General features: G+C 36.4%; 3 protein-coding genes and 2 long non-coding RNA genes across 6 annotated transcripts; 4 read left to right on the top strand and 1 right to left on the bottom strand.

Annotated features, from left to right (window-relative positions):
* Positions 1-1,037: 1,037 nt before the first annotated feature.
* si:ch211-105f12.2 (RIMS-binding protein 2-like) lies at positions 1,038-4,721 on the top strand. Its single transcript, XM_052575617.1, has 5 exons — positions 1,038-2,147; positions 2,320-2,482; positions 2,619-2,722; positions 3,180-3,251; positions 3,334-4,721. Exons 1-5 carry the CDS (start codon positions 1,941-1,943, stop codon positions 3,397-3,399), a joined length of 612 nt encoding a protein of 203 aa, XP_052431577.1. The 5' UTR covers positions 1,038-1,940; the 3' UTR covers positions 3,400-4,721.
* Positions 3,834-4,872, bottom strand: LOC127972256 (uncharacterized). Its single transcript, XR_008157060.1, has 2 exons — positions 4,737-4,872; positions 3,834-4,207 (listed from the first exon to the last, which is right to left on the bottom strand). It is a non-coding gene; the product is annotated as an uncharacterized LOC127972256 (long non-coding RNA).
* Positions 4,873-8,238: 3,366 nt separating this feature from the next.
* On the top strand, positions 8,239-11,276 carry ca4b (carbonic anhydrase IV b). The gene is made up of 8 exons (XM_052576351.1): positions 8,239-8,402; positions 8,892-8,939; positions 9,458-9,622; positions 9,742-9,887; positions 10,235-10,327; positions 10,405-10,471; positions 10,675-10,838; positions 10,920-11,276. Exons 1-8 carry the CDS (start codon positions 8,345-8,347, stop codon positions 11,094-11,096), a joined length of 918 nt encoding a protein of 305 aa, XP_052432311.1. The 5' UTR covers positions 8,239-8,344; the 3' UTR covers positions 11,097-11,276.
* A 1,879-nt stretch (positions 11,277-13,155) lies between these two features.
* On the top strand, positions 13,156-15,065 carry LOC127972203 (uncharacterized). The gene is made up of 2 exons (XR_008157034.1): positions 13,156-13,451; positions 13,539-15,065. It is a non-coding gene; the product is annotated as an uncharacterized LOC127972203 (long non-coding RNA).
* Positions 15,066-20,879: 5,814 nt separating this feature from the next.
* On the top strand, positions 20,880-23,037 carry dhrs11b.2 (dehydrogenase/reductase 11b, tandem duplicate 2). Of its 2 annotated transcripts, none has more exons than XM_052575528.1 (7): positions 20,880-21,086; positions 21,540-21,749; positions 21,834-21,928; positions 22,053-22,155; positions 22,270-22,362; positions 22,432-22,497; positions 22,778-23,037. In XM_052575528.1, exons 1-7 carry the CDS (start codon positions 20,955-20,957, stop codon positions 22,817-22,819), a joined length of 741 nt encoding a protein of 246 aa, XP_052431488.1. In that variant the 5' UTR covers positions 20,880-20,954; the 3' UTR covers positions 22,820-23,037. The 2 variants fall into 2 exon arrangements, with proteins under 2 accessions (XP_052431488.1, XP_052431487.1); XM_052575527.1 differs by having other exon boundaries at positions 20,885-21,086; positions 22,026-22,155.
* Positions 23,038-24,462: the final 1,425 nt, after the last annotated feature.

The following is a 24,462-nucleotide window of genomic DNA, read 5'->3' as shown; positions in this document are numbered from 1 at the left end:
TTCTAAATTGTTTCAAAATATGCTATTGCTACACTTCATGGCAAAAATTGCACTGGTCTGCTAGACTTGGCTGAACAAAAATAAACAATATTTTGTTGTTTAAGCTTATGTATTCAGTCATTATTCAATGGTATACTATAAATCCATGTGAAAATAAATTACTTCTCACTGTTCTCAGGTCAAATATTTATATGCGATTAAAATGCGGTTAATTTCGATTAATTAATTACAAAGCCTCTAATTAATTAGATTAATTTTTTTAATCGAGTCCCGGCCCTAATATATATACTTTTATGAATGACACATAAAAATATAATTTTGTCTAATCCTAGTAATATTTAATAACTTACAGTAAAATTACTAGTAAAACTATCAGTAGATACTAATAATTAGTAACGTAGAGCAGGACATGTTCTAAAAATAAATGTTAAAATGGCTTGCCATATGGGTGCCTCACTTATGATGTAACAGTCCTTATATGGGAGTCAAGAGGCCACATATCAGCAGTGATGTTGATGGCACATCAGAGTTCTTATAAGCTCAAATGCAATATGGGAGAATGAGTCACCCCATTACCATATCTAGCACCCCTCCTGTATGGATAGGAGGATTCTGGAGATGACACAATTACTGTAACATTTAGGATAATGTGTCTAATGTTTTTTTCTATACTTAGAAAGGTTATAGATATCAGACTGATGGAGCAGACAAGCAACTAGGATCTTCATATGAGTCATTTTACAAAACTAGCAATTTGTATCCCTTATATGTTTTTTTTTCATTGTTCTCTAGAACTATTTAAGAAGCGTCATAGATAAAAGTAAAACTGGCAAACATTTGAAACTACCATATACACTTCCTTTTGGAAACAGTCCTAAAAATGTTTGGAGTAGTTTAAAAAACATGTTTATGTTTTTAAATGGTAAATGAACTGCATTTATATAGTGCTTTCAACAGACCCCATGGCCATCCAAAGCGCTTTACAAGTTGCCTCACATTCACCCATTCAGACACTGACTGCGGTGTCAGCCATTCAAGGCACCATCCAGCTCGTCAGGAGCAGCTGGGGTTAGGTGTCTTGCTCAAGGACACCTCGACACTTGGTCAGGTGGAGCCGGTGATTGAACCACCAACCTTCCGGTTTGTAGACAACCTACATGAACCACTGAGCCACTGCCGCCAAAAGAGTCTTATGCTCACCAAGTCTGGAAGTCTTACTAAATACTGTGAAAACAGTAATATTGTGAAATGTTTTTGCAATTGTGTAAAATATGGTAAATACACCAAAAATTCCAGATTTGAATAGAATAGAATAGAATAGAATAGAATAGAATAGAATAGGCTTTTTTACCTTACCAGTCAACAGTAGAACAGTTAGTCAAGTTCTCTCCCATAACATGACATTTATACAATATCTCCACAATGTTTTTTTGGTTTCCTTAGGTTGACCCATGCAAACCTTGTTGACTGTGAAGGACTGTCCTGAAAAGTTGAAAGGGACTTGCAGGGTTACTTCCGTGACTCTAATGTGTTTAAGAGCTAGCTCTACTTGACACAGTTCAGAACGGATGGCTCAGCTAATCGGCAGGACTGTGCACAGCAGGACTGGTCCAAATCCACTGGCAGAGTGTTATTCCAGTTCCTCAATGCTTCAAGTCCCTATCACACCATGATATGAAATCTGTTCTTTCACTAAAGAGTTTTGTATACTGTCTTAAAAAACTGACTTGATAACCATTTGCCGTGTCAGGTTTTCAGTTGGGGATGTCTCAGGTAAAACTGGTTCATTTCCTCCAAGAGGATTATTCTGAGGGCGATTAGCCTGGCTAACGGCCTTAATGCTCAAACTATAGTGAGCATATGGGTGTTTGCTAACCACCTGTCTGCCTACTGAGGGGACATCAGTTGGACAGTCGAAGGCATAGAGGAAGAAGGCTGGAATGATTGGGCTGGATGTCTATCTGTATCCAGACGGTCTTAGGGTTGCTACACCAGACGATATAGAGAAGTGGGAATCTGAGAGAGAAATGTTTGAACCGAATGTGCGTCTCTTCGTGGCTCTGTTCTCATACAACCCTGCGATGATGTCACCAAACCCTGAAACAATGGAGGAGGAACTGCCTTTTGAACAAGGACAGATCATTAAAGTAAAGATATTTATTTTTTGGGCTCTTCTCGTATATTAATTAACAATTCTTCAGGATGTCATAATAAGTCAAATTTAACTTTTGCTTCTTACGTGAACCTGCTAAATGAAACGCATGATCTTTAGATAATTTCTCTCCTACTTAGCTCATGCTGTGATCTGCTCTTTTGTAGGTATACGGAGATAAAGATGCTGACGGCTTCTATAGCGGAGAGACGGGTGGTCGCTTCGGTTTTGTGCCGAGCAACATGGTTTCTGAGATTCCTGTGGAAGACGGAGAGCTCAAACTTCGTCTGTTTCAGCAGGGGTTTTTACCAGAGGAGACGCCTTCCATAGGCAAGCATTTACATTTATATAGCCTTCTGTTTGTGTGATTAAACTAGCCATACATTTAATAATATATATATTTTTTAAAGTACACTTGTTTGGATTTAGGGATTGAGTCGTGACTATTTTGTACTTTTAATTTTAGCACCCAGCGAAACGTCTAGTGTGCCGGATGGTGTGAAGGTCCACAGGATGGTGGCCGTTTTCGATTATGACCCATGGGAAAGTTCTCCAAACATGGATATTGAGGTTATTGCTTTTTCCAATAAATACGTACAAAATGCGAAAAATCCAGTTATAATATAATACACACAATATATATTAACATTTTATAAATAATTTATTATATTAAATAATATATTATACAAGTATGGTCACACTTTATTTTAAGGTCCATTTTGCGCTATCAAACAACCCATTAAATACGACTTATCTGATCTATCTATCTATCTATCTATCTATCTATCTATCTATCTATCTATCTATCTATCTATCTATCTATCTATCTATCTTTCTATCTATCTATCTATCTATCTATCTATCTATCTATTTATTCATTTACTTATTCATTCACACATCTTAGCTAAGTATTGTATGTGATTTATTGATAACTAGTCAACACTTCAAAAACACTTTTACAATAAATGAATTGTAAAATATCCAACAGAATTTAAAATCTGGGTGTTTTGGTTGTTTTCTTCTTTAGGATGAGCTTCCCTTTCGTGCAGGAGACATTATATATGTTTTTGGAGAAATGGACAGTGATGGATTTTATTATGTAAGTATTATGACTCTGTCTAGCACGCATGCGTTTTATTAAAAGTCGTAAGTTAAAGAATGACTGTTTTATATTGATCCAGGGAGATCTCCATGGTTACCGAGGTCTTGTGCCATCAAACTTTTTGCAACCCCTGCCTTGGGACTAAAGGAACTGAGCAATCAGAAATCAGGAACAGGAGAGTGACCTCAGATTGTGAATAGAACCCACTTTACTGAATTCAACAGCAGCTTTGCTGTTTTTTTGTTGTTGTTTTTTTTAACCATAAAACGTGTACATTTCCTGTAATGTTCATGACGCATCATGGCACTAAATGCATTTGACCTTTCTACTACATATGCACTATGCTAAGCATCAATTAAATGCATAAAAGGAAATTAATTTATGATTTATACAAGAGCTTTTGGTAGCAGATTTAAAAGAATGATAATGGTAATTTAAGAATCATTGTTTTATATTGTTTTATATTGTTCAATATAATGTCTTTATATGATTTGAGCTATTTTTGTAACGTCCTTCCTGTATGCAGCAACTGCACTGGGGTTAATTTAACAACAGAATGATATGATTTACACACACATACGCAGTTCATTTCTTCATTTTATAACTGTTTCATGAATTCAAAGATGCACAGTTAAAGACGAATGCATTCAAAAACATCATCACATTACAATCAGTATTGAAACACCATCTTTATTAATATTTAATAAACAAGACATTCTGATTCAGCATCATTTGGTTCTCCATAAGATCATCCCTCGCCGCATACAGTACACTCATCCATAAAGTAGGAAACACTACACTGTGTAGAGACGTTTAGTAGTGCTGTCTACTTTATGAGTGACTGCACTGATGTTCCCGCCTCTTCTCTTCTCTTCATGCTCCAATCCTTTCTTTGCACGCTTCCTCTTACCTCCATGTGCTCCGAATGTTCACTTTACAGCACTTTGTTAAACCTAAAATGAAAATTAGATTGATATGTTGTGATTAAAGAAGTCGGGTCATGTTTTATTATGGTTGGATGTTCGGCTGCATCAGCTTTAATTGTTCATAGTGAGTCACTGCACTAAACTTCATGAGGAAGTTTAGAATCATGATTTTCTGCTAGCGCTGTTTTAAAATTTTTTATATTACATGTATAATTAACTAAATTATATAAAAAAAAGAAAAAAAAATGTATAATGCCTCCACTTTTGCTGCTTTGTATAAAAAAATGTATGTGAAATGCATTGAATGTGAACTATTGGAATTCGCTATTAAAGCTTGATCTAGTAAAAGAAAAAAGGGGGTTGATGTTTTAATTGAAATAAATTGACTGTATTCACTTTTTTACACTTAATTTCAATTAGTAAGTTCTAGCAAATTCACCTAATTACATTCACTTACTTCAAGTAGTTTACCATTTAACCAAGTTGACAAATCCAGTAATTGAAAATAGTCACATTTATCCAGTATTTTAGATTAAACAGAAGAGCGGTGACTTACCAGTTCTCTGCCTGCTTGATCCCGGAAACAACAGCGAAAAGAGAAAGAAGTTGTCGCCTTTTAACACTTTTTAGGCCACATGGTGCAAACCACAGGAAGAGGCCCTGCAGTCGCTGTCTTAAAGAAGCCCAAAATGCACGCCTATTGGACTACAGCGAGTTTCGTTCGAAGACGGACTCGAATCAATTCCTTTTAAGGGCATTTTAACCGATAAAAGACAGATCAGAAATGAGAGAAAAAGCCCTTGGTCTTTAGCATACATCAAAATCACACAAAGAAATAAAGAGGAAGTCTAGTAAACATGTGATCGGATTGCATCAGGCTTCCACATAGTCTGACGGTGTGGCTATAAAACTAGATATCCCATCATTTTAAAAACAGCGGTGCTGGTCAGGGAGAAAATATCATCGCTGGGAGATGTTACACTTGTTTTGTGTGTGTGTTTACGAATCGCTTCATATTAACATGAATATTTGAAGCACAGTGTCGTTTGTGGCACTTTGCAGAGCTCTTTCCTGAGGGGGAGGGGAGGGGTGGATGCTGTGTTGTGCAAAACCACACTGTTTCGTCAGCAGATCACATATCATCTGAGTCCAATATGAAGGTGTGGTATTGTGTGTCACATAAATGTCATTCAAGTGTAATTCGAAATGATGGCTTGCTAATTGTACATTAAGATGCTGATAAGTAAAACGATTACAGATCTTTTGAAATATTATATGCATAACCTGAAATGAGATTAGCGAATACAATGTACTTTCCTCCGATGCTTGAATTAAACACTTAAGTCCCAGTCTCCCCTGAGGACGCGGTAGTTTGATGAACAGGAGGCCGCTCTCTTATTCTGAACATGATGCACACGAGATGGACTTGTTGTCTAGACAACCCAAACCTCAAACTCTCGTTTGACACGCACAGAAGGAAGTGGGGGATGTGCAGACTTCTCTGTGATGTACAATGTACCTAGTGTTGTAAAAAACAAGTCAAACATGATTTACAGACATCCCCATGATATATGTAACTGGGTGATTATTCAAATGCTGGCAGTTTTAGCTCTGGTGAAGTTAAGGAAGTAAACATCCTTTTATTATTTTGTAATTTCTTTGTTACATTTTTACTAGTTTATTTAATTCGTCTGATAATAATGTCCAATACGGGAACCACAGGAGAATTCTGTCTTTATTTTAGTTTAGTTTAGTTTAGTTTAATTCAGTCATGATAATGTCCAGCTCAACTCATGTAATGTATTATGTTCAATAGTGTTCTCAACGACTGTTATAAAAAACATTTTCAAACATTTGTGGACTTTTTCCTGCTTGCTAATTTCATGGCTGGTAGTTCACAGTAAAACTTTAGTATAGGGACCAGTTCTTACTATTAACTAGTTGCTTATAGCATGCCTATATTAACATATTGGCTGTTTATTAGTACTTATAAAGCACATATTCTGCATAAACATGTTCTATATTCCTTATCCTGCCCAATACCTAAACTTAACATCTACCTTGCTAACTAATAATGAGTAGCAAATTAGGAGTTTATTGAGGAAAATTTGTAATTCAGATAATTAAATTATTAGAACTATTAAATTATATAATATTTTATGATTGAACATCCATGTCTGTACCCAGGGTAAAACAATAAAATCTCCACATAACAGGTATGCAAACATAGTAAAAGAAAATGATAGCACAGAGATGCCTTAACTAGGACCCGCAGGCCAAACTGGCACAAGATGACCTTTGATTTGGCTCTCCATGCAATATTATACCATAAAAATAGGGGTGGCAAAGCCATCTTCATTTCCAATTTCTTTTTGCGTTTTATCACTTTTTGTTTTATTTTTGCATTGTTCTTTACAGAATATACCGGAATGATTTAAAAAATACATTTTAATATATTTGGATATAATGCAACGCTTTAATTGTTGGCCCTTCATAATACAAAGTTTGGGCACCTCAGTGAGAGTGGCATGATTACACGTTTAAGCCAGTTCATATTTTATATGTGACCTTCATGTATCAAAAAGAAATGAGTTGTAATTTGAAGATTTATCAGTTGTAATAAAAAGCAATACCTGAGACATAAAACTTCCTGAGCTGAAAAAAAAAGTAGTAAAGCACTTTATTTCAAAACATTTGCGGCAGCTTTGCTTATCCAGCGTGTGTGTGTGATACACTAACGTCAGAGCTTATGAAAGCTGAAGGTTGCATCTAAAGGTCAAATCTAGAGGACACTGTTTGCGTCCCTTTTATCAGACACACAAATCACTCATTATGCAATCCACTGAGACCAATGGATCCGTTATCAACTCCACCATGAACTTTATAGTGTTTTACAGCTGTTTCTGTGCTAACAACTGTGTCCTATAAAGTCTATTCTCACTGTTCAAGCAAGAGGGCTGAACATGCTTTCTACACCTATTTCTGTACAAAACAAGATTATGTCCTGATATAAATACCTTGGTATAGATAGCGTCTTTTAACTAAGTGCATGAAAAGATGGGTATTATCCAGACAGGTTTAGATTAGGGTTAATTCAATTAACATCTTTGCCTTTAGTTTGTAAGTTAAGCTAAATGCCTTCACTGTTGCTGCATTTTAGAGTCGTTAAAAACACTTTTTTTTAATTTATGATGATTCAGTCAAAGATTTCAGACACTTAAAAAATTCAATCAACATTAACCAATAAATTGTCATTCAAGTTCCCATAAGCTATGTTTGAACAGGAAACTTTTACATCACTAGCTACTAGCTAATCACAGTTTGTTGCTGTATTTTTAATCGGGTCGCAATATATCCTCATTCACACGTACATGACTTGGCCGGGATTTCTAAATTGGCTGAAAAGTCCGGTTTTGGCTTTGTTTTCCTTACTTTTTCATGCTTGGTGATGGTAGTGACTAAAAAGTAGTTTGACCAATAGCGTGCAGCAGGTTTTGTATATAATCAACTTATTGTGGCGTGCGAGAAGATGGAATCTACCTACGGTCAAACCATTATAAAAAAGCCTACAGTATGAGGAGGACTACAAAATGATAAAAATAAAAATACATTCGGCCAAGTCAGGATTTTAAGTAGAGTAGAAATGTTTTATGACACCGAATATGCAGTCTCAGAGTCACCACTAGATGACAAGACTATTTCAAATCACAGTCTGTAATTAGCAATCTGGGATAGCCTACTTTTTATACTCAGGTATATTTAAATGTTGCATTATGCTGTATATCCATGTGATGTTTTTTATTATGTTGTCAGTCACTTCATTTAGCTCTAAGGTGGAGACCACTTTAGCCTATTTATTAGTTAGTGATAACTGATAATAACTGATAAGTGAAAGTTTGTTATGGGTGGAGAAGTTCTTTGTAATCATGACTAGATTAGAGCAGATTGGACACACTAAATTACTCATAAGTAAGACGAATATATGATACATTCTAATAGAAATGGGTTTTATGGTCACAGGGTTTTGTGCAGTAAAACATGACAGGGAGGGTCATTGTGCGATTATAAAATGCACCTCCAAAGTATCCTTTCATAAAATACACTCCCGTGTTCCTAAGAAGGATTGATCATTCAGGTGAATTTATTTCAATCCAAATACTAAGGATGAATGTGCTCTGGTTTTCTCTACTTGCTATTTTATGCAGGTTTGCTTCAAGTGCAGGTAAGTGTGTTAAATTGAGTAAATGTCATCTTTACTTATCATAAAAACAGGTTTACTGTTAAACCTGATGCTGCTGAATCTAGGTAGTCCATCAAAATATAATTTAAAATGTTCATTTTAGTATTGTAAATGGTGGAAGAACTGCACGAATGAAAGCTTTACGAAGTGCATCAAGATATTTGAGAATCTTATAATGAGAGTTGTTGATTTTTGATTTATAAGACTGAAGTTAACACAACATTAACGCATAAAATATTACATTTGTGGATAAGTAGATTTAAAACATGGAATTAAACATCTTTATAGGTTTTAGATGACCAGTTAAAAATCTTCTTAACTGACTGACCTAACTATATAAAACACACATTGTTCATTGTCTGTTTTCATGTACACGTAAGTGCAATCAATTAAACGTGATTCGATTTCATTCTCAATGTATTACACTACATATAAATTAGTTTTTAATAAGTCATCTTGGTTTCCTTTCAGATTGGTGCTATCAGTCTCAAGTATCTTGCAGCAATCACTCATGCATAGGTGAGCATGTGCCTTGTTCAGTGTTTTATATTAAATTATTAGAGAAAATACAGTATTTATTTATTTATTTTCTCAAAAAGTTTGAGTTATATATATTTTTTCTTCTATTCAAAAAGGATGCATTCAATTGCTTAGAACTGACAGTGGAGTCTTTGAGTAATAATAAAGAAATAATCAGCACAACTGTTGTCAACACTGATAATAAGCAAAGTTTCTTGAGCAGCAAATCAGTGTGTAGAATTAATTCTGAAGGATCATGTGACACTGAAGCCTGGAGGAATGATGATGAAAATTCAGCTTTGCTGTCACTGAAATAAATGCCATTTTAAAATATATTCAAATAAAATATATATATATTTTACATTTGAATAGATCACACAGAATTTCTGTGTCTACTCTACTTTTGATTTTAAAAAATGCATCCTTGATGAGCAAAAGAGACTTCTTTGAAAGACATTAAACAGTCCTAACATCTGAACAATAATGATTTATATTAACACAGCATGACTTTTTTACAGGACCGGATGACTGGGCATCAGTAGCCGCGGAGTGTGGAAATACAAAACAGTCTCCCATTAACATAGTAACAAACAAAACTGTCTTTGACAGTCATCTAACCCCAGTGCAGTTTACAGGCTACCAAGAAACAATCACTACTCTCATTAAAAACAACGGACACACAGGTAAGTTACTCTTAAGTATAGCCTACAATTAAATGGTGAATATCATTTACCCATTATTAGCAACTATATCGATTTCACTTCATAAACCATTTCCGCCATATTTTTTTTATTATCTGTAGTGCAAGTTAACCTGCCAGACACAGCAGCAATTAGTGGAGCCAAATTAGAAAGCAGTTACAAAGCTCAGCAGCTTCACCTGCACTGGGGCAAGAACGGTGGACCTGGATCAGAACATACTATAGATGGAGAGAAATATCCTATGGAGGTAACAGGCTATTTAGATCTTACCTTTTATTTTTAATGTAAGAGCAGCCATGTCCTTTTGTAAATCGAGTGTGCAGTGCTTACATTTTCATCCGTCATTTTAGCCATATACAAAAATAATCCGTTCTGCTGCTTGATACTGCAAAGAGCTATTTGTTAACATGCTATTTGAACTTATTAACATATTCATAAACACGGTTACTGCACTTAGCGATTCTTACTTGTTAGAAGTTCACACAGCAAATAGCTTTTTTCCACATCGCAAAATATGGTGGATGGACAGGTTTTAGTCTTACACTTATCTGTGAATCGATAAGAAACTAAGAATGCATTTTGTATCTTTAACAGCTTCACATCGTACATATAAAAGAAAAGTACAACTCTGTGGATGAGGCCATTGTTGACCCCTCTGGAGTTGCTGTTCTCGGATTTTTTTACGAGGTAAAACCACATTACCTAAATGTTTGTTACCTGCAAATAATAAAACAGCGTTTTATCACATGCGTCTTATCTTACAGGAGTCACAAACTGCCAATAAAAAATATGACGGCATCATAAATTCTCTGAAAAATATTACACATCCTGGTGAGGTTATTTCATGTACCTTTAAGGTTCAATAAATATGTTAATTTATTGCTTTATGTTTGATATACAGCAGTGGTCACTCAAAGTGGCAATATCTTTCATATGGGAGGAACCTGTTTTTAAGAATGTCTTATTATTCAGACAGGCTATACTTAGAACAAAGAAGGGGAACTTCATGACAGCTTGTAAAAAATCTTTTTTAGGCACCAATGCAACACTGACAGATGTATCATTAGACATGCTCATTCTTCCCCATAATGAATTGGAGAGGTACTTCCGCTACCAGGGGTCCCTCACCACACCAGGCTGCTCTGAAGCTGTGGTCTGGACAATATTTGAGAAGGCGATACCCCTCAGCAAGGAACAGGTAATATGTTTTGTGTATAAACAAGTGGCACTTTAACACATCGCAAGAATAAAAGAAAACCATTTTATCTTTGTCTCGCAGCTTTCTGCATTTTCAAACCTGATGTTTTCTGACGGGACCGCCATGGTGAACACATACCGGCCCATTCAGCTGCGGTCTGGACGTCAAGTGTTTTATTCTAGAAGTTATGTTTTTTGTGTTAGCACTGCTTTATTGGTCAGCTCTGTTTTGACATCCTTCTATGTTCTCACTGTCTAATTTATAGTTACGAAGCAAGTTATTTATCATTCATCAATAATTCATGGCAAATCAAACTTTATAATCATTTAGCCACGTATGGCTTCAAAATGCAAAATGTCTTGTGTGAAAGGCAGGTTGTCAAACATATGCACCCTCTCCACATCCAAAGTCTGAGGTTTTGTACCTGATGAATATTAATTCTATAAAAATTACTGATTGAACTGTTAAACTCTGTCCCAAATTTTGCGTGCAACCGTTACTGTGCAATATTCCCTGTTACAAGAATGTAGAATGGTTGATTTGTGGAAAGTATAAATTAACGAGCACAAAATGACATTGTATAAAATTATATAGCATGTGGAGGACATAGAGGAACATGGCTGCACGTGTGATATTATAAGACAATACTTTAGGAACTGGTCTTGGTGATTTTAATAATTCAAATTACTGTATTCTTGTTTTTCTGCATTTGTAAATGTTCAATCCAAATTATAAAACAATAAAAATAAATTTGACCAAGAAACAAACACATGGTCATACACTGATTGTTTGTTTCAGTGTATAATGAATAACTAACCCTGCAAAATTTTACAGGCTGAACACTTTTTACTATTTATTGCATGTTACAGCCTTATGGGATAAGAAGGAAGTGTGTTCTCATTCGCCAAATTCTCAGAAGACAGGCTATTTATAGACATAACAAGTTGGGCGATTTCTCATTGGTTTTAAAATATCTGGCAACCGAAAGGAGAACTGAGATGGAGAGAGGGAAATAGGAACTATAAGAATATTAAATTCAAAGAATAAAAACTTTATTTTGAGAGGGAGACATCATCATAAAGACAAAAAGCATAACCATTCACTTATTCATTCATAAGCATACACACCTGTATCACTTTGCATTACATACTATTAAATAGGCTGTCAGATATCAGCATTTTTATATTGAAAAGAGAGTACAAATTAAGTAGCCTACTAAGTAAAATAAATAGGCTTAACAGAATATATAGAATAGGCTTATAGTCAATTAAGCCTAGCTTAAATAAAATACAAAATAAAAACAGAAACAAAACAAAACAAATAACAATGCTGTATGTTTACTGTACGAGGGTGTGTTTACGAGTGAACTTGTTTTAAAGGGGTCATATGACGTTGCTAAAAATAACACTATTTTGTATATTTGGTGTATTAAATGTGTTAATGCAGTTTAAAGTTAAAAAAAACCCTTCTTTTCCACATATTGTACATTATTGTTTCTCCTCTATGCCCCTCCTTCTGAAATGCATCGATTTTTACAAAGCTCATCGTTCTGAAAAGTGAGGTGTGCTCTGATTGGCCAGCTATCCAGTGCGTTGTTTTTGGCTAATTACCTCAAGTGTGTGACAGAAATGTTACACCCCTTAACATACTGTGGTGTGTGTCCCGGTACGGCCAGACAAAAACAATAAAACCCATTACAAACCAGGCATTTGTAGCATCCAGTGGGTACATAATTATAATGACTTAGACTGTCTTTTTACGCATTGCATTGCACCGCGCCGCGTAAACATAAAACCATGTCTACATCTGTGATCGGAGAAACGACCTATAACAAGTAGCCTACTACTCTACACTGCTCAAAACTCACGTTTGAATCATCAGTGGCAAATTCTTTAAATATGAAAACGTACTTACAGACTGTGCGAACAGCTGGCAGCTACTCTCCCAGGTTCAGGAAACAGTCATCTGTAAAATGCGTTCCACACATCTCAATATTTGGATAGAAGTTCAGAACTGTTCCGGAACAGTGTTGTAAATAAAACTTAACCACTGATTTCTAGTTGTGTCCTCTTTTACAAGACCAAACAAATTTTTGCTTTCTCAACGAAACACACAGCGTCTCCGCAACATGGTGGCGGAAGCAACAATACAACAGCCAGAATCAAACTTACGCCTTCTTTGCGTGAACATTTGGGCGGTGTTATGCAAATCTGGGGGTGCTTAATCAAGGAATTTTACTGGGGCTGGACAAGTCTTAACTTTTATAAAGAATAGCCTATCTCTTTGGGTTTTAGACTTTAGTCTTTGCAACTAAGGATCTTATCCATTCACGAACAGCTTGTAATACCCCAAGAGAAAGGAAAACTTGAAATCATATAATATGATCACTTTAAAACAGCTTTAGATTGGAAAGTTTTGCTGAACCTGGCAACCCCTGATCAATGCGATCACACAGTCAGCTGTCCAACACTTGATCTTTCATGGATCGCTGGAAAGGCAGGGTTGATCTTGTCACTGGAGCTTCAGTGGGAATCGGAGCAGCAATCGCAAAGTCTCTTGTCCAGGATGGCTTGAAGGTGGACGGCTGTGCCAGAAATGTGGAATAAAATTGAGGTAATGCACCGTTAACATTTACGCTTTTGCATCACGAGAAGTGAATGTTTATGCGCCGGCTGAAGAATCATGTGTTCTATCTTGCAGAAACGGTCTTCTGGATGTGTTAGTATTGGATTCAGCGGCCCTCATCCCATATAAATGTGATCTCTCTGTAGAGAATGATGTGTTATCCATGTTCTCCTGGATCAAAGTTCAACATCAGGTCATTGACGTGTGCATTAACATTGCTGGTTTGTTGAGCGGCAAAACCAGTGGCTGAAAAACTATGACGGACACTAACACTCCCATCGACCATCGACTCTTTTTTGAATCACTGTGTGAAGCTTCGACACTTTTGGAAATCATTTGCTTCGAACCAATGGTTCGGAGCGCGGATCAAACTGTCAAAATCACATGATTTCAGTAAGGAGTGCTCTGAAATGTTTCAAAAGTTCAGTGATTTGCCGTTGGGGGGCGATCTGTGCCAGAGATCTGTGAACCCATGGATGAGATCGCCCCCTAGCGGTTTTAGACGACCCATCCATAAAAGAAAACAAACCCCGCATATGAAGAACACTCTTATTTAATGGTATTTGATGATTTGTTATTTGAATTATAATACTTATAAAAAATAATTTGCAATGGCTTGGAAAAAGCTGTTTTATGCATGTTTTGACTAGCGCCTCGAAAAAAATTAATCGTTTTTTATTTTCTTTTTTTTTTCTTTTTTTTTTGCCAATTGCATATATATCCACATTTCAGTATGTGTACTGATAAATGTGTGGAAAAATAACATTAACTTTACTATGTTTACTCCAATGCTCCATAATTTCTTATTCACAGTTCACTCGTTGGTTTTGAAAGAAGTGAATCTTGAGTCACTGCTCGGACTAAACCAATTTATGTAATAAAGAGATTTACTTTTTGTTAAGGTGAATGTCATTGGCCTGTCAGTGTGCACTCGTGAGGCTCACCAGTCCATAAAAGAAAGAAATATTGATGATGGTCACATCATTAACATTAACAGGTACAGGAATCTTTTATTAGAATTTTGTTTTATTTATTAATATTTTTTGCCTGTTTCCAAATTCCTAACAAAACATTTCATATATTTGTGTGTTTTATCATGAGTGGACACCGAGCCATCAACACTGCTGATCCACACTTCTACACTGCCAGATAAAACCCACATACGTCTGATCATAAAGTTTTTTACACTTTTATAATTACTATAATGACTATTATAGTATATGATGTAAAGAAAAAATAATAAAACACCAATGGTACTTTGCATTCAGTATTGAGGCAGAATTAGAGTAGTTTATTTTGCTTGGCATCATAATGAATGAACATTTACAGATAAAATAAATATTTTGTGGAATGTTAAGGAAATTTGATACTGCTTTATTGGTTTCTCTTCAGTGGGTGCCAGCAGTTTTCAACTGAATGTTTTAAATGAGATATTAAGTAATAAAAGTAGGAAATTATGCTGTGCTTATCTTCTTGTGGTGTTTGTGATGAAACTATCAAACAGCAATTTTTCAAGTCAAGGAGAAGCAAAAATGAAACATGGCTGAGGATTTAAGGTAGGCCTATGTTACAGACACCAAATAAATGAATTTGAAACTGTGATGTGATGTGATGTATGAATGTTTTTCTTCTTTTGCAGTGAAGCCCACCAAATATCCTCTAAATATTTGAATGCATAGAAACTGAATACAGTTAGCATCAAGGTTTCAGGCAAAATTACATAATTTACATATTCTGCATTGAATATTGATATTTATGTTAAAAGTACATGCAAGTTGTCCCGGCTACTAGGCCATGTGAGGATCCTGCAGGTGGCAGATCGTTTAATAATAGCATATTCCCACAGCAGCTGGAATAATTAAATGGAAAAAAAATATGAATGGCGGATTGTAGTCAAGAAAGATTGGTCCTATATGAAACACTTGTATTAAATTTAATTTTATTATAATCCAGTTATAAATGTGCTTCTGATTACAGGTAGCCTGGGTTTTCACAAGATGTGTATTTTAAAGACATCCAGTTCGATGGTAGCATAGTATGCTTTTTAGGTTAAAATAATTTCTTAATTTGAAATTCAAATGATGTGATAATCAGAGATTAGACTGTACAGAAACTGAAATCTACATGCTAATACACATTGTACTCATAGTCATGCAATGCTGATGTTGTTAACATTAATCATTTGAGAATAAAGTATAACAATAATAATCATTTGCAGGGTTTGATGAGATATGAGCTAATTATTTCTCTTAGATTAAATCACCATTGATAGCGTGATTTATGGTGATGCTTTTTTCCTCAGCTGGTCAGAACAAAGCGTGGCTGACTTGTTACTTGTTCAGATGACAATATATGGAGAAAGACGTTCCAAGACGTTGGCTAGAATCTGTGATTACTAAGTATAGTGAATAGGCTATCCACACAGGTGAGGTGACTGACAGCTACACATTCACCCCAAATCCACACAAGGAACTACGAAATATATGGACTGCAGCTTTCATGTGTCAAGGAATAAGGTTTGGAAGGACATAGGAGACAATAACCTGCTCCTCAGGGCCGTGCACAGACCTTTTGAGGGGCATGTGCTGAAACTGAAAAAGGGCACCCCCCCCCCCCCCTTTTTATATCAAGATTATTTAGTAAGCCTGCATAAAAGGAAGAAATGGTCACATCTTCATGACAAATTCAATAACACAAAATAATAGTCTCAAAAGCTTTAGATTTATTCACGATTAATAACAACCATAATAATAATATTAGATAATATAGATAAACAGGGTTTTAAGGGCTTCTTTAAACCTAATACAACAGCAACCTTCTGTGAGCCATGTATCTGGCAAAAATTTGATACTGTGGTGGACCAGGGATGTTGGTCTCTTGAAGGTCTCTTATTCACTAAACTTTCCCTAAAATAAGCCAACAATGAAAAAATAAATAAAAATAGTGTGAAAAGTACAGTTGCAGTGAAAAGCATTTCTGAAGGATCACGTGACACTGAAGAGTACTGAACTGGAGTAATGATGCTGAAAATTCAGCTTTGATCACAAAAATAAAATCACATTTTAAAATATTCAAATAGAAAACAGTTATTTAAAATTTTAAAAATATTACACAATATTACTGATTTTGCTGTATTTTGGATCAAATAAATGAAGCCTTGGAATGAATCTCGAATTACATTCTGTATGATAAAATATAAAGATTTCAGTGATCTTCTGTAATTTTTTTTTTTTTAGTTACTACTACATTACTGTAGTAAAACCATGTTTTACAACATTTTATAAAGAGAGTATACAGAGAGTATACCATAACATGATTAGCCTAAATGTTAATAAATTAAGTGTATCAGCAATCATAAATCAAAGAAGAAATTTCTTAGAAATATGTTATCTAGGTGACGAGGATCGCTCGTCGCTGTGTAAGTTTCAGTACGAAACAGCGGGGGGCGCACCTGTTATGATTTTCCGATGGTAAAAACAAATTATATGTTGTTGTATTACTTATCAATATATCGTTTTTGACCAGCGAATGTGTGCAAATGTGATTTTTTTTTTGTCCGTCATTGAAACGGCGACGGCGCCTGCCGCTGCGGGCATCACATTACATTTTCATCTAGGTTACAAACTAGTTTTTTTAGCTATATAGACGGAGCGCTCAGTTTTTCCTGTGGTAAAATGCATTTGGCCAAATTAGCATTTTATAAAAGATGAAATGCTACTATCTGCACAGGCTATTTAAGTGTTGGCTATGTATTGGCTATGACTAGATGGCAAATGCTAGCCCTCTCTCTCAGGCGACGTCCCACATGTCTCAGTGAGTCAGTCAGACATCAAATAAATAAAATATGAGCCTTTATAGACAGTGTTTATTAGTACTTCTTCAAACAACAAGATATTTATTTACCCTTCGCAAAACTTTGTTCAGCTCAGCTGTTGTCTACTGTGCGGCTGCTGTGGAACTTCAGTTGATTCAATGAATATAGAGGGGGCGGAGTTATCAGCTTACTGACAGCTTGAGGATCGAATTAGATTTACACAAGCTTGTTTTAAGAACTTTCATTTGGTTAAACAGAAAGACAGACGTAAAGGGTGACCAATAGCAGTGATAAAAAAATAAAAAAAACACCACCAAAAAAAGGGCACTTCGGAGTGTAAGGGCAAAAAGGGCATGTGCTCTGCACAGGTTGAGCCCTACCTGTGCACGTGCCTGCTGCTCCTTAACACCAATAAGACCAAGGAGCTCATTGTGGACTTCAGGAAGAAGAATGGAAGCGCTCATGACCCCATCCACATTAACGGGCTGGCTGTTGAACGTGTCTCCAGCTTCAAGTTCCTGGGAACCACCATCTCGGAGGAACTGTCCTGGGCCACAAACACCTCCAGCCTGGTCAAGAAGGCTCACCAGCGCCTTTTCTTCCTCAGGGCACTGAAGAAGAACCAGCTGTCTTCATCCATCCTGGTGAACTTTTACCGGTGTGCGATTGAGAGCATCCTGACCAGTTGCATCACAGTCTGGTATGGGAGCTGCTCAGTGGCTGACCGCAAGGCACTGCAGAGGGTGGTGAAAACTGCCCAGCGCATCACAGGGACACCACTTCCTGCTCTTGAGGACATCCAGAGGAAACGCTGTCTACGTCGAGCTCGCAGCATTCTCAAGGACTCCTCTCACCCTGACCACGAACTGTTTAACCTCCTCCCCTCCGGAAGGCGTTTCAGGAGCCTCCGGACAAGGACCACAAGATTCAGGAACAGCTTTTTCCCTAAAGCTGTCTCCTTGCTGAACTCTGCCCTCTGACACCCCTCAACACCCCCCACACCACACATAGACTCCTCCCCCTCTTCAACACTCGGATTTATTTATTTACTCACAACAAGCAAAAAGTAATTTGTTATTACTTGCACTACTGCCTGTTCATCCAGGAACACTGTATAATCCATTTGCACACTGAAATATTTTCTATGCACTTTACTGTCCATTGCAATACTGTAAATTATGTTAATAGTTCTGCCTATAGTGTACATACACTTTTACATAGCCCATCTGTATAGTATGTTCATAGTACACCTATCTGTATATCGTGCTTATAGTATTTAATATCTGTAAATTATGTCCATAATACTTACCTGTATAGTTATTGTACATATTATAGACCTTTATTCTGTACTTACTGCTTATTGCACTTCTGGTTAGATGCTAACTGCATTTCGTTGCCTTGTACCTACATGTGCAGTGACAATAAAGTTGAATCTAATCTAATCTAATCTAATAAGGGATATTGCTGTCATCGTTTACATTTACATACACATTGCTGTGTCCATTTCACAATGGAAGTCGTGACCTAGTGGTTACAGAGTTTGACTCCTAACCCTAGGGTTGTGGGTTCAAGTCTTGGGCTGGCATTACCACGACTGAGGCACGATTGATCAAGGCACCAAACCCCCAACTGCTCCCTGGGCACTGCAGCATAAATAGCTGCCCACTGCTCAGTGTGTGTGTTCACGGTTTGTGTGTGTGTTCTTTGGATGGGTTAAATGCAGAGCATGATTTCTGAGTATGAGTCACCATACTTGGCTGAATGTCATCACTTTTGAAATCTCCGTTTGATCACATATTAATAATGCAATCTTAATGTTTGAAATGCCGTACAATTTCATCTTTCTTCATGTCACAGGGAACAGTGTGTTCATAAGGACAAAGTTCTAAATATTGGTATAATAATTAACTTAATTATACAGATGAGGCAGTGTCCGTTTCACAAGTTTTGCTTGGTCCGCCATTACTTGCTGTCATGCTGCCCATTTTATTTTTTTTATTTTTTTTGAGCTTTGTACTCTTCATGAAATGCAAATCTCAAAGTGTTCTTTCCCTTGTGTCAGTGGTGGATTCCATGGCATTCTGATCTGTCTGTAGAGGACGGATCAAAGTTCAACATTAGGGCATTGGCGTGTGCATTAATAATGCTGGTTTGGTTCTCCCAGAGCCTCTGTTGAGCAGCAAAACCAGTGGCTGGAGGACTCCACAGTGCTGATTTGCACCTCTACACCTATACCAAATATGCAGTGACGGATCAGAAGGTCTCCGGCAAGAGCTACGAGAGCCCAAAACCCACATATCTGTAAGAGCATAAGGATAGAGAAGTAATATGATTATTTGAAATAAATCATGTCTAAACACTTGTTGGGACTAGGAATTCTGTTTTATTATAGTCTAGATCTTAGTGGAGACGGAGTTTTTAGTCAAATCCCAGAAAAAGCTGCTACTACATACCTATAAAAGCATAAAGGTTTAAAGAAATAATAATATTGTTAATATATGTTAAAATGTCTAAGTCAAAACATAATAACATAATTTCAAATATATTTATATATATATATATATATATATATATATATATATATATATATATTTGATATTATGTTATGACTTAGACATCATACATATATAATTAAATAACAAAACAAATTAATATTAAACTGAAACTATGCTTCCACTATTCAAGCTCGTTGATTGGCTTAAGAATAAACCACCAATTTATCTTAGATATTTTTGCTGCATATGCTGCAGAACAACAAATTCAAACATGCATAAATGGCAATAGGGTCAACATAAATTGACGTCAACGTGCTTCCTCTTGAGTGCTTGCTCCGCTGACTGTCTACCCGCTGCCGAGCTCTGCCTTGATCTGGTTTTCCTGTTTTGCAGAGCGGTGCCAGCCCAAGTCATTTTCTGTTCATTGCCAGTTCATGCAGTAAAGGTAGTTAACAATCTAGCTTCTGAGTAATAAGTTATTAGCCCAACAATAGTGGAGTCAGTAAAAATAAATTTGCAGTGGGTCACGCAAACATATGTGTTTGGTTGTGTGGGCCGTGAGTTGAAAAAGGTTGGAAGCCACTGGTATAGACAAATACTGTTTCTTGTCTACAGAGCATTTTGTAGGTCATTGTTTACCTTTTTTAAATGTAAAATTATATTTACAGTGCCTGCAGTGGTGCATGTCTTGAGTGCTCCTCCTCATGTGCAAGTAAACATCATCCATCGCTGGAGAAACTATTAATGTCTGGTGGCTCACCTAACCCTATATATATATGTTGTTTGTTTACCAACATTCTTTAGTGTTCAGCACAAGAAAGAAACTCATACAGGTTTGAAACAAGTAGATGGTTAGTAAATGATTACAGGATTTTTTTATTTTTAGGTGAACTATCCCTTTAAAGACTTAAGTAATGCCAGAGGGAAAGTGGAGAATGGATGTTTTGCTGTTACTTTATTAGTATAATTTTTTCGTAATGATACAAAATTAAACTCTTGCAAATGATACGGGTTCGTTGGATTAAATGCGAATAAAAACTCATTGTGCTCTGATGAGCATAGTTTGTATAATAGGAAGTGCGTTGCTATTGGCCAGTTTGTCAGGGAGTGTTCGTTGACATAGATGATTGCAGGGAAGATCACTGGCAGCAGATTTCTGTAAGAGTTCTGTGAACTTGTAACATGGATCGCTGGAAAGGCAGGGTTGCTCTGGTCACTGGAGCTTCAGTGGGAATCGGAGCAGCGATCGCGAAGTCTCTTGTCCAGCATGGCATGAAGGTGGTCGGCTGTGCCAGAAATGTGGAGCAAATTCAGGTAAGTATACAGCTATGAGGAATAAATCGGCACATTCTGCTGAAAAAAATAAAAAATAGGGGTAATTTATGCCTCTATGATTATACAGAGGTCGTCTACAGCCTTACTGATTCAGTGCAACTGAATAATAGTCTATCACTCTCATGTTACATTACACCTGTATGGTTTCTCTAAAAACTAAAGGGTACATTCCATTAAGTAAGTTCGTTTTTGAGATCTTCAGGTCATCATATTGATTATAGCAAGTGTTTTAGATGGAAACGTCTGCTAAATGAAATAAATGTAAATTATGTATATCTTGAAGCTGTGAATGAAGCGTCTATCACTCTGTAGCAAAGATGAAATCGTTTTGATACAAATCAAGAGCAGTAGCAATGATAAGTTTGGATCCCTCTGCCAATGGTTTTTGAGCTTTGTGAAATGTGAATCTCAAAGTACTCTTTCCTTTCACAGAAATCGGCAGCAGATTGTGTCAGTAGTGGATTCAGTGGCACTCTGATCCCATATAAATGTGATCTGTCTGTAGAGGATGACGTGTTATCCATGTTCTCCTGGATCAAAGTTCAACATCAGGGCATTGACGTGTGCATTAATAATGCTGGTTTGGCTCTCCCAGAGCCTCTGTTGAGCGGCAAAACCAGTGGCTGGAGGACTATTATGGATGTATGTACCTCAGATAAGCAGTTTTCCTCATCTAACATGCAAAATGAGTCATACTAGTCATTGCCATATGTTCCTATTTTGCAGGTAAATGTCATTGCCCTGTCCGTGTGCACCCGTGAGGCTTACCAGTCCATGAAAGAAAGAAAAATTGATGATGGTCATATCATTAATATCAACAGGTACCAGTGATTTTTTTTGCACCCTTGTTCTATGTACTCATTTTCCTGTCTATGTTTAGACACAAAAGCATTCGGTGTCTTAAAATCATTTTTTTAGTATTTGTGGACACCGGGTCATCAACAGTGCTGATGCACACTTCTACACCGCCAGCAAATACGCAGTGACGGCTCTCACAGAAGGTTTGAGGCAAGAGTTACGAGAAGCCAAAACCAACATACGTGCCACAGTAAGAGCAGGAGGGTCAAGATGTGCTTCTGTTCAACACTTTATTTATGTAATATGATTACTGCATGTCCTATTGCAAGACTTGTTGGTATTAAGTGTGCTGTTTCTTTAACAGTGTATTTGTCCTGGCATAGTGAAGACAGAATTTGCCTACCGACTCTTTAGCGAAAACCCAGAAAAGGCTGCTGCTACTTATAAAAGTGAAAAGGTATAGACAAACTCTGATTCCTTATATGTTGAAGGTCATCATTGATGTGTTTAAATATCATATTTACAGTGCCTACAAGCAGTTGACATCGCAAACGCAGTGGTGTATGTCCTGAGTGCTCCTCCTCATGTTCAAGTAAGCATCATCCATCACTGGAGAAACTGTTTGTCCTGTTAATGTTTGCTGTCGCTTAATCAATGTTCAGATTATGAGATGAATCAGATATTTTGGAGATAAGAATTTGTCAGGAATTAGAATAATTGCTGTTCTTTGTCGTTTAAACTGCTGTCAATTCAATTTAATCGAAAATAAATTTGAGAAGCAGTTGAAAATGTCTGCATTGGATGTTTTAGGTAATATCTTGATTTAATGGCTGAATTGTGTAATATAATAGTTTTTCCTTGCTTTTGTGTAGATTGGTGACATTGAGATCACGCCAGTGGATCAGTCGATGTAACGGGCTCAAGATAAATGGGATCAAACATCTTGACACACTGTGAAAGAATTTGAAGTACAAAACTAAATAAATCTATAAAATAATTATTGCTCAATTTACTAGTATGTTTAGAAATAAAGTAAATTTACTATACTATATGTATTGTAAAAGTTACAAGACTGGCAAAAATTTTGATTTATTTTAAAGGCTGTTTTAATTAAATATTTTTTTAAAAATCATCGTTGCAAAATGTGGTATTACTGACATATTGCTAAACATTTACAAAGAATCAGTGCTGATTTCAGCTCTGAATTTGCAGCTCCGCATTAATGGTTTACATTGCATCAATGGCTTTGATCAAACTTAATTAATAAGTAAGTTATTGACTTACTTAACACTCAATTTTCTTCTGAAGACTTGAACTATAGTGCAGTGTTTCAATCGTTATTCACTTTAATTATAAGAACAGCAAGGATATTCTTCAAATATTTAGCTGTTTCATTGATAGAGGAAAGTCATGTGCATTTAAACTGATATTTTTGAATTGCCAGTATATCCATATCTAGGATAATGATTTTGAATTTTTGATAATTTGTATTTTTATTCCTAAATTGTGGGTGTGGGAGGAATTTATTACCAAATAGCTCTTCTGGTTTTCTGGTTCTCTCTGAAACCAAATATGACGTCTATTGAAAACTGAAAAGTAAACTACTGAAAGCGTTATCATGCCAAGATTGGAAAACAGTACCTTAATAAATTATCTTGTCAAGCATGGTTGAAGTTAGTAAAAGAGTCTAGATGCCTCGTTTTCCTCCAAAACCATAGTATAGTTTTGAAAGGTATTAAAAAACAAGTAGTACTTTTCTGTGTGTTTATAGTGTAAATGACAATCATTCAACTGATTTTTGCACTTGCTTTCAGTTCAGAATCTATGGCTGCTTATGGCCCAATGTTTCCTCCTCATGCATGATTGGCATCTCAAGGAAAAATGCCTAGCAACCAGAAATGTTCAGCCCTGTTAATGCTGTGAGGGAAGCATTGTTTTGCCATTAAAAATGCCTGCTTAAAAATGACAAAACATAGATGAGTTATTTAGCCACTTATCATACTTTTTACCCACTTGACATTCATTGGAGTTCCTCTGTGGTCTTAGATGACCTGTCACGTCTCTTCTAGGCATGCGGACCGAACGTGCAGTTACTCAGCAAAAGCCTCTTGTTCTCATGGGAACACGGTCCCGCCCTCTTAACCCCATTTCCATGACCATAACAGCACGAAACGCTGCGGAACCAATCGTGGATTTTCTTTCATGCTTTGTAAATGAAACTATTGTACTGTTTTTGGAATGTATATCATTTCATAACGTCTACGCCCTCTGAATGTTGGATTATTATTCCGTGTCTGGGAACCACGGAGCTGGTATAAGACTCCACATTGTTTTCACACACTCGTTCTGAAACTGCTGAGTACGGCGGGGTCGCCGAGGAGGAAGTTGGTGTGATGCAAAATGGTGTGATGTTCGGCTCAGGCCACAATGTGAATAAATTTGGGCGGTCCCTCATTTGAATAAAGGAAATCCCACATTGGGCTCCCTTGAGTAGTGTATATTCCAAGTGTACGTGTTTGAAAACCGTCGAAATATATATTCAGTGGCCCCAACTTTA

This window comes from Carassius gibelio, chromosome B15 (genome assembly GCF_023724105.1).
Source record: "Carassius gibelio isolate Cgi1373 ecotype wild population from Czech Republic chromosome B15, carGib1.2-hapl.c, whole genome shotgun sequence".
NCBI classification, from domain to species: domain Eukaryota; kingdom Metazoa; phylum Chordata; class Actinopteri; order Cypriniformes; family Cyprinidae; genus Carassius; species Carassius gibelio.
This window is presented reverse-complemented; position numbering and strand designations above follow the sequence as displayed.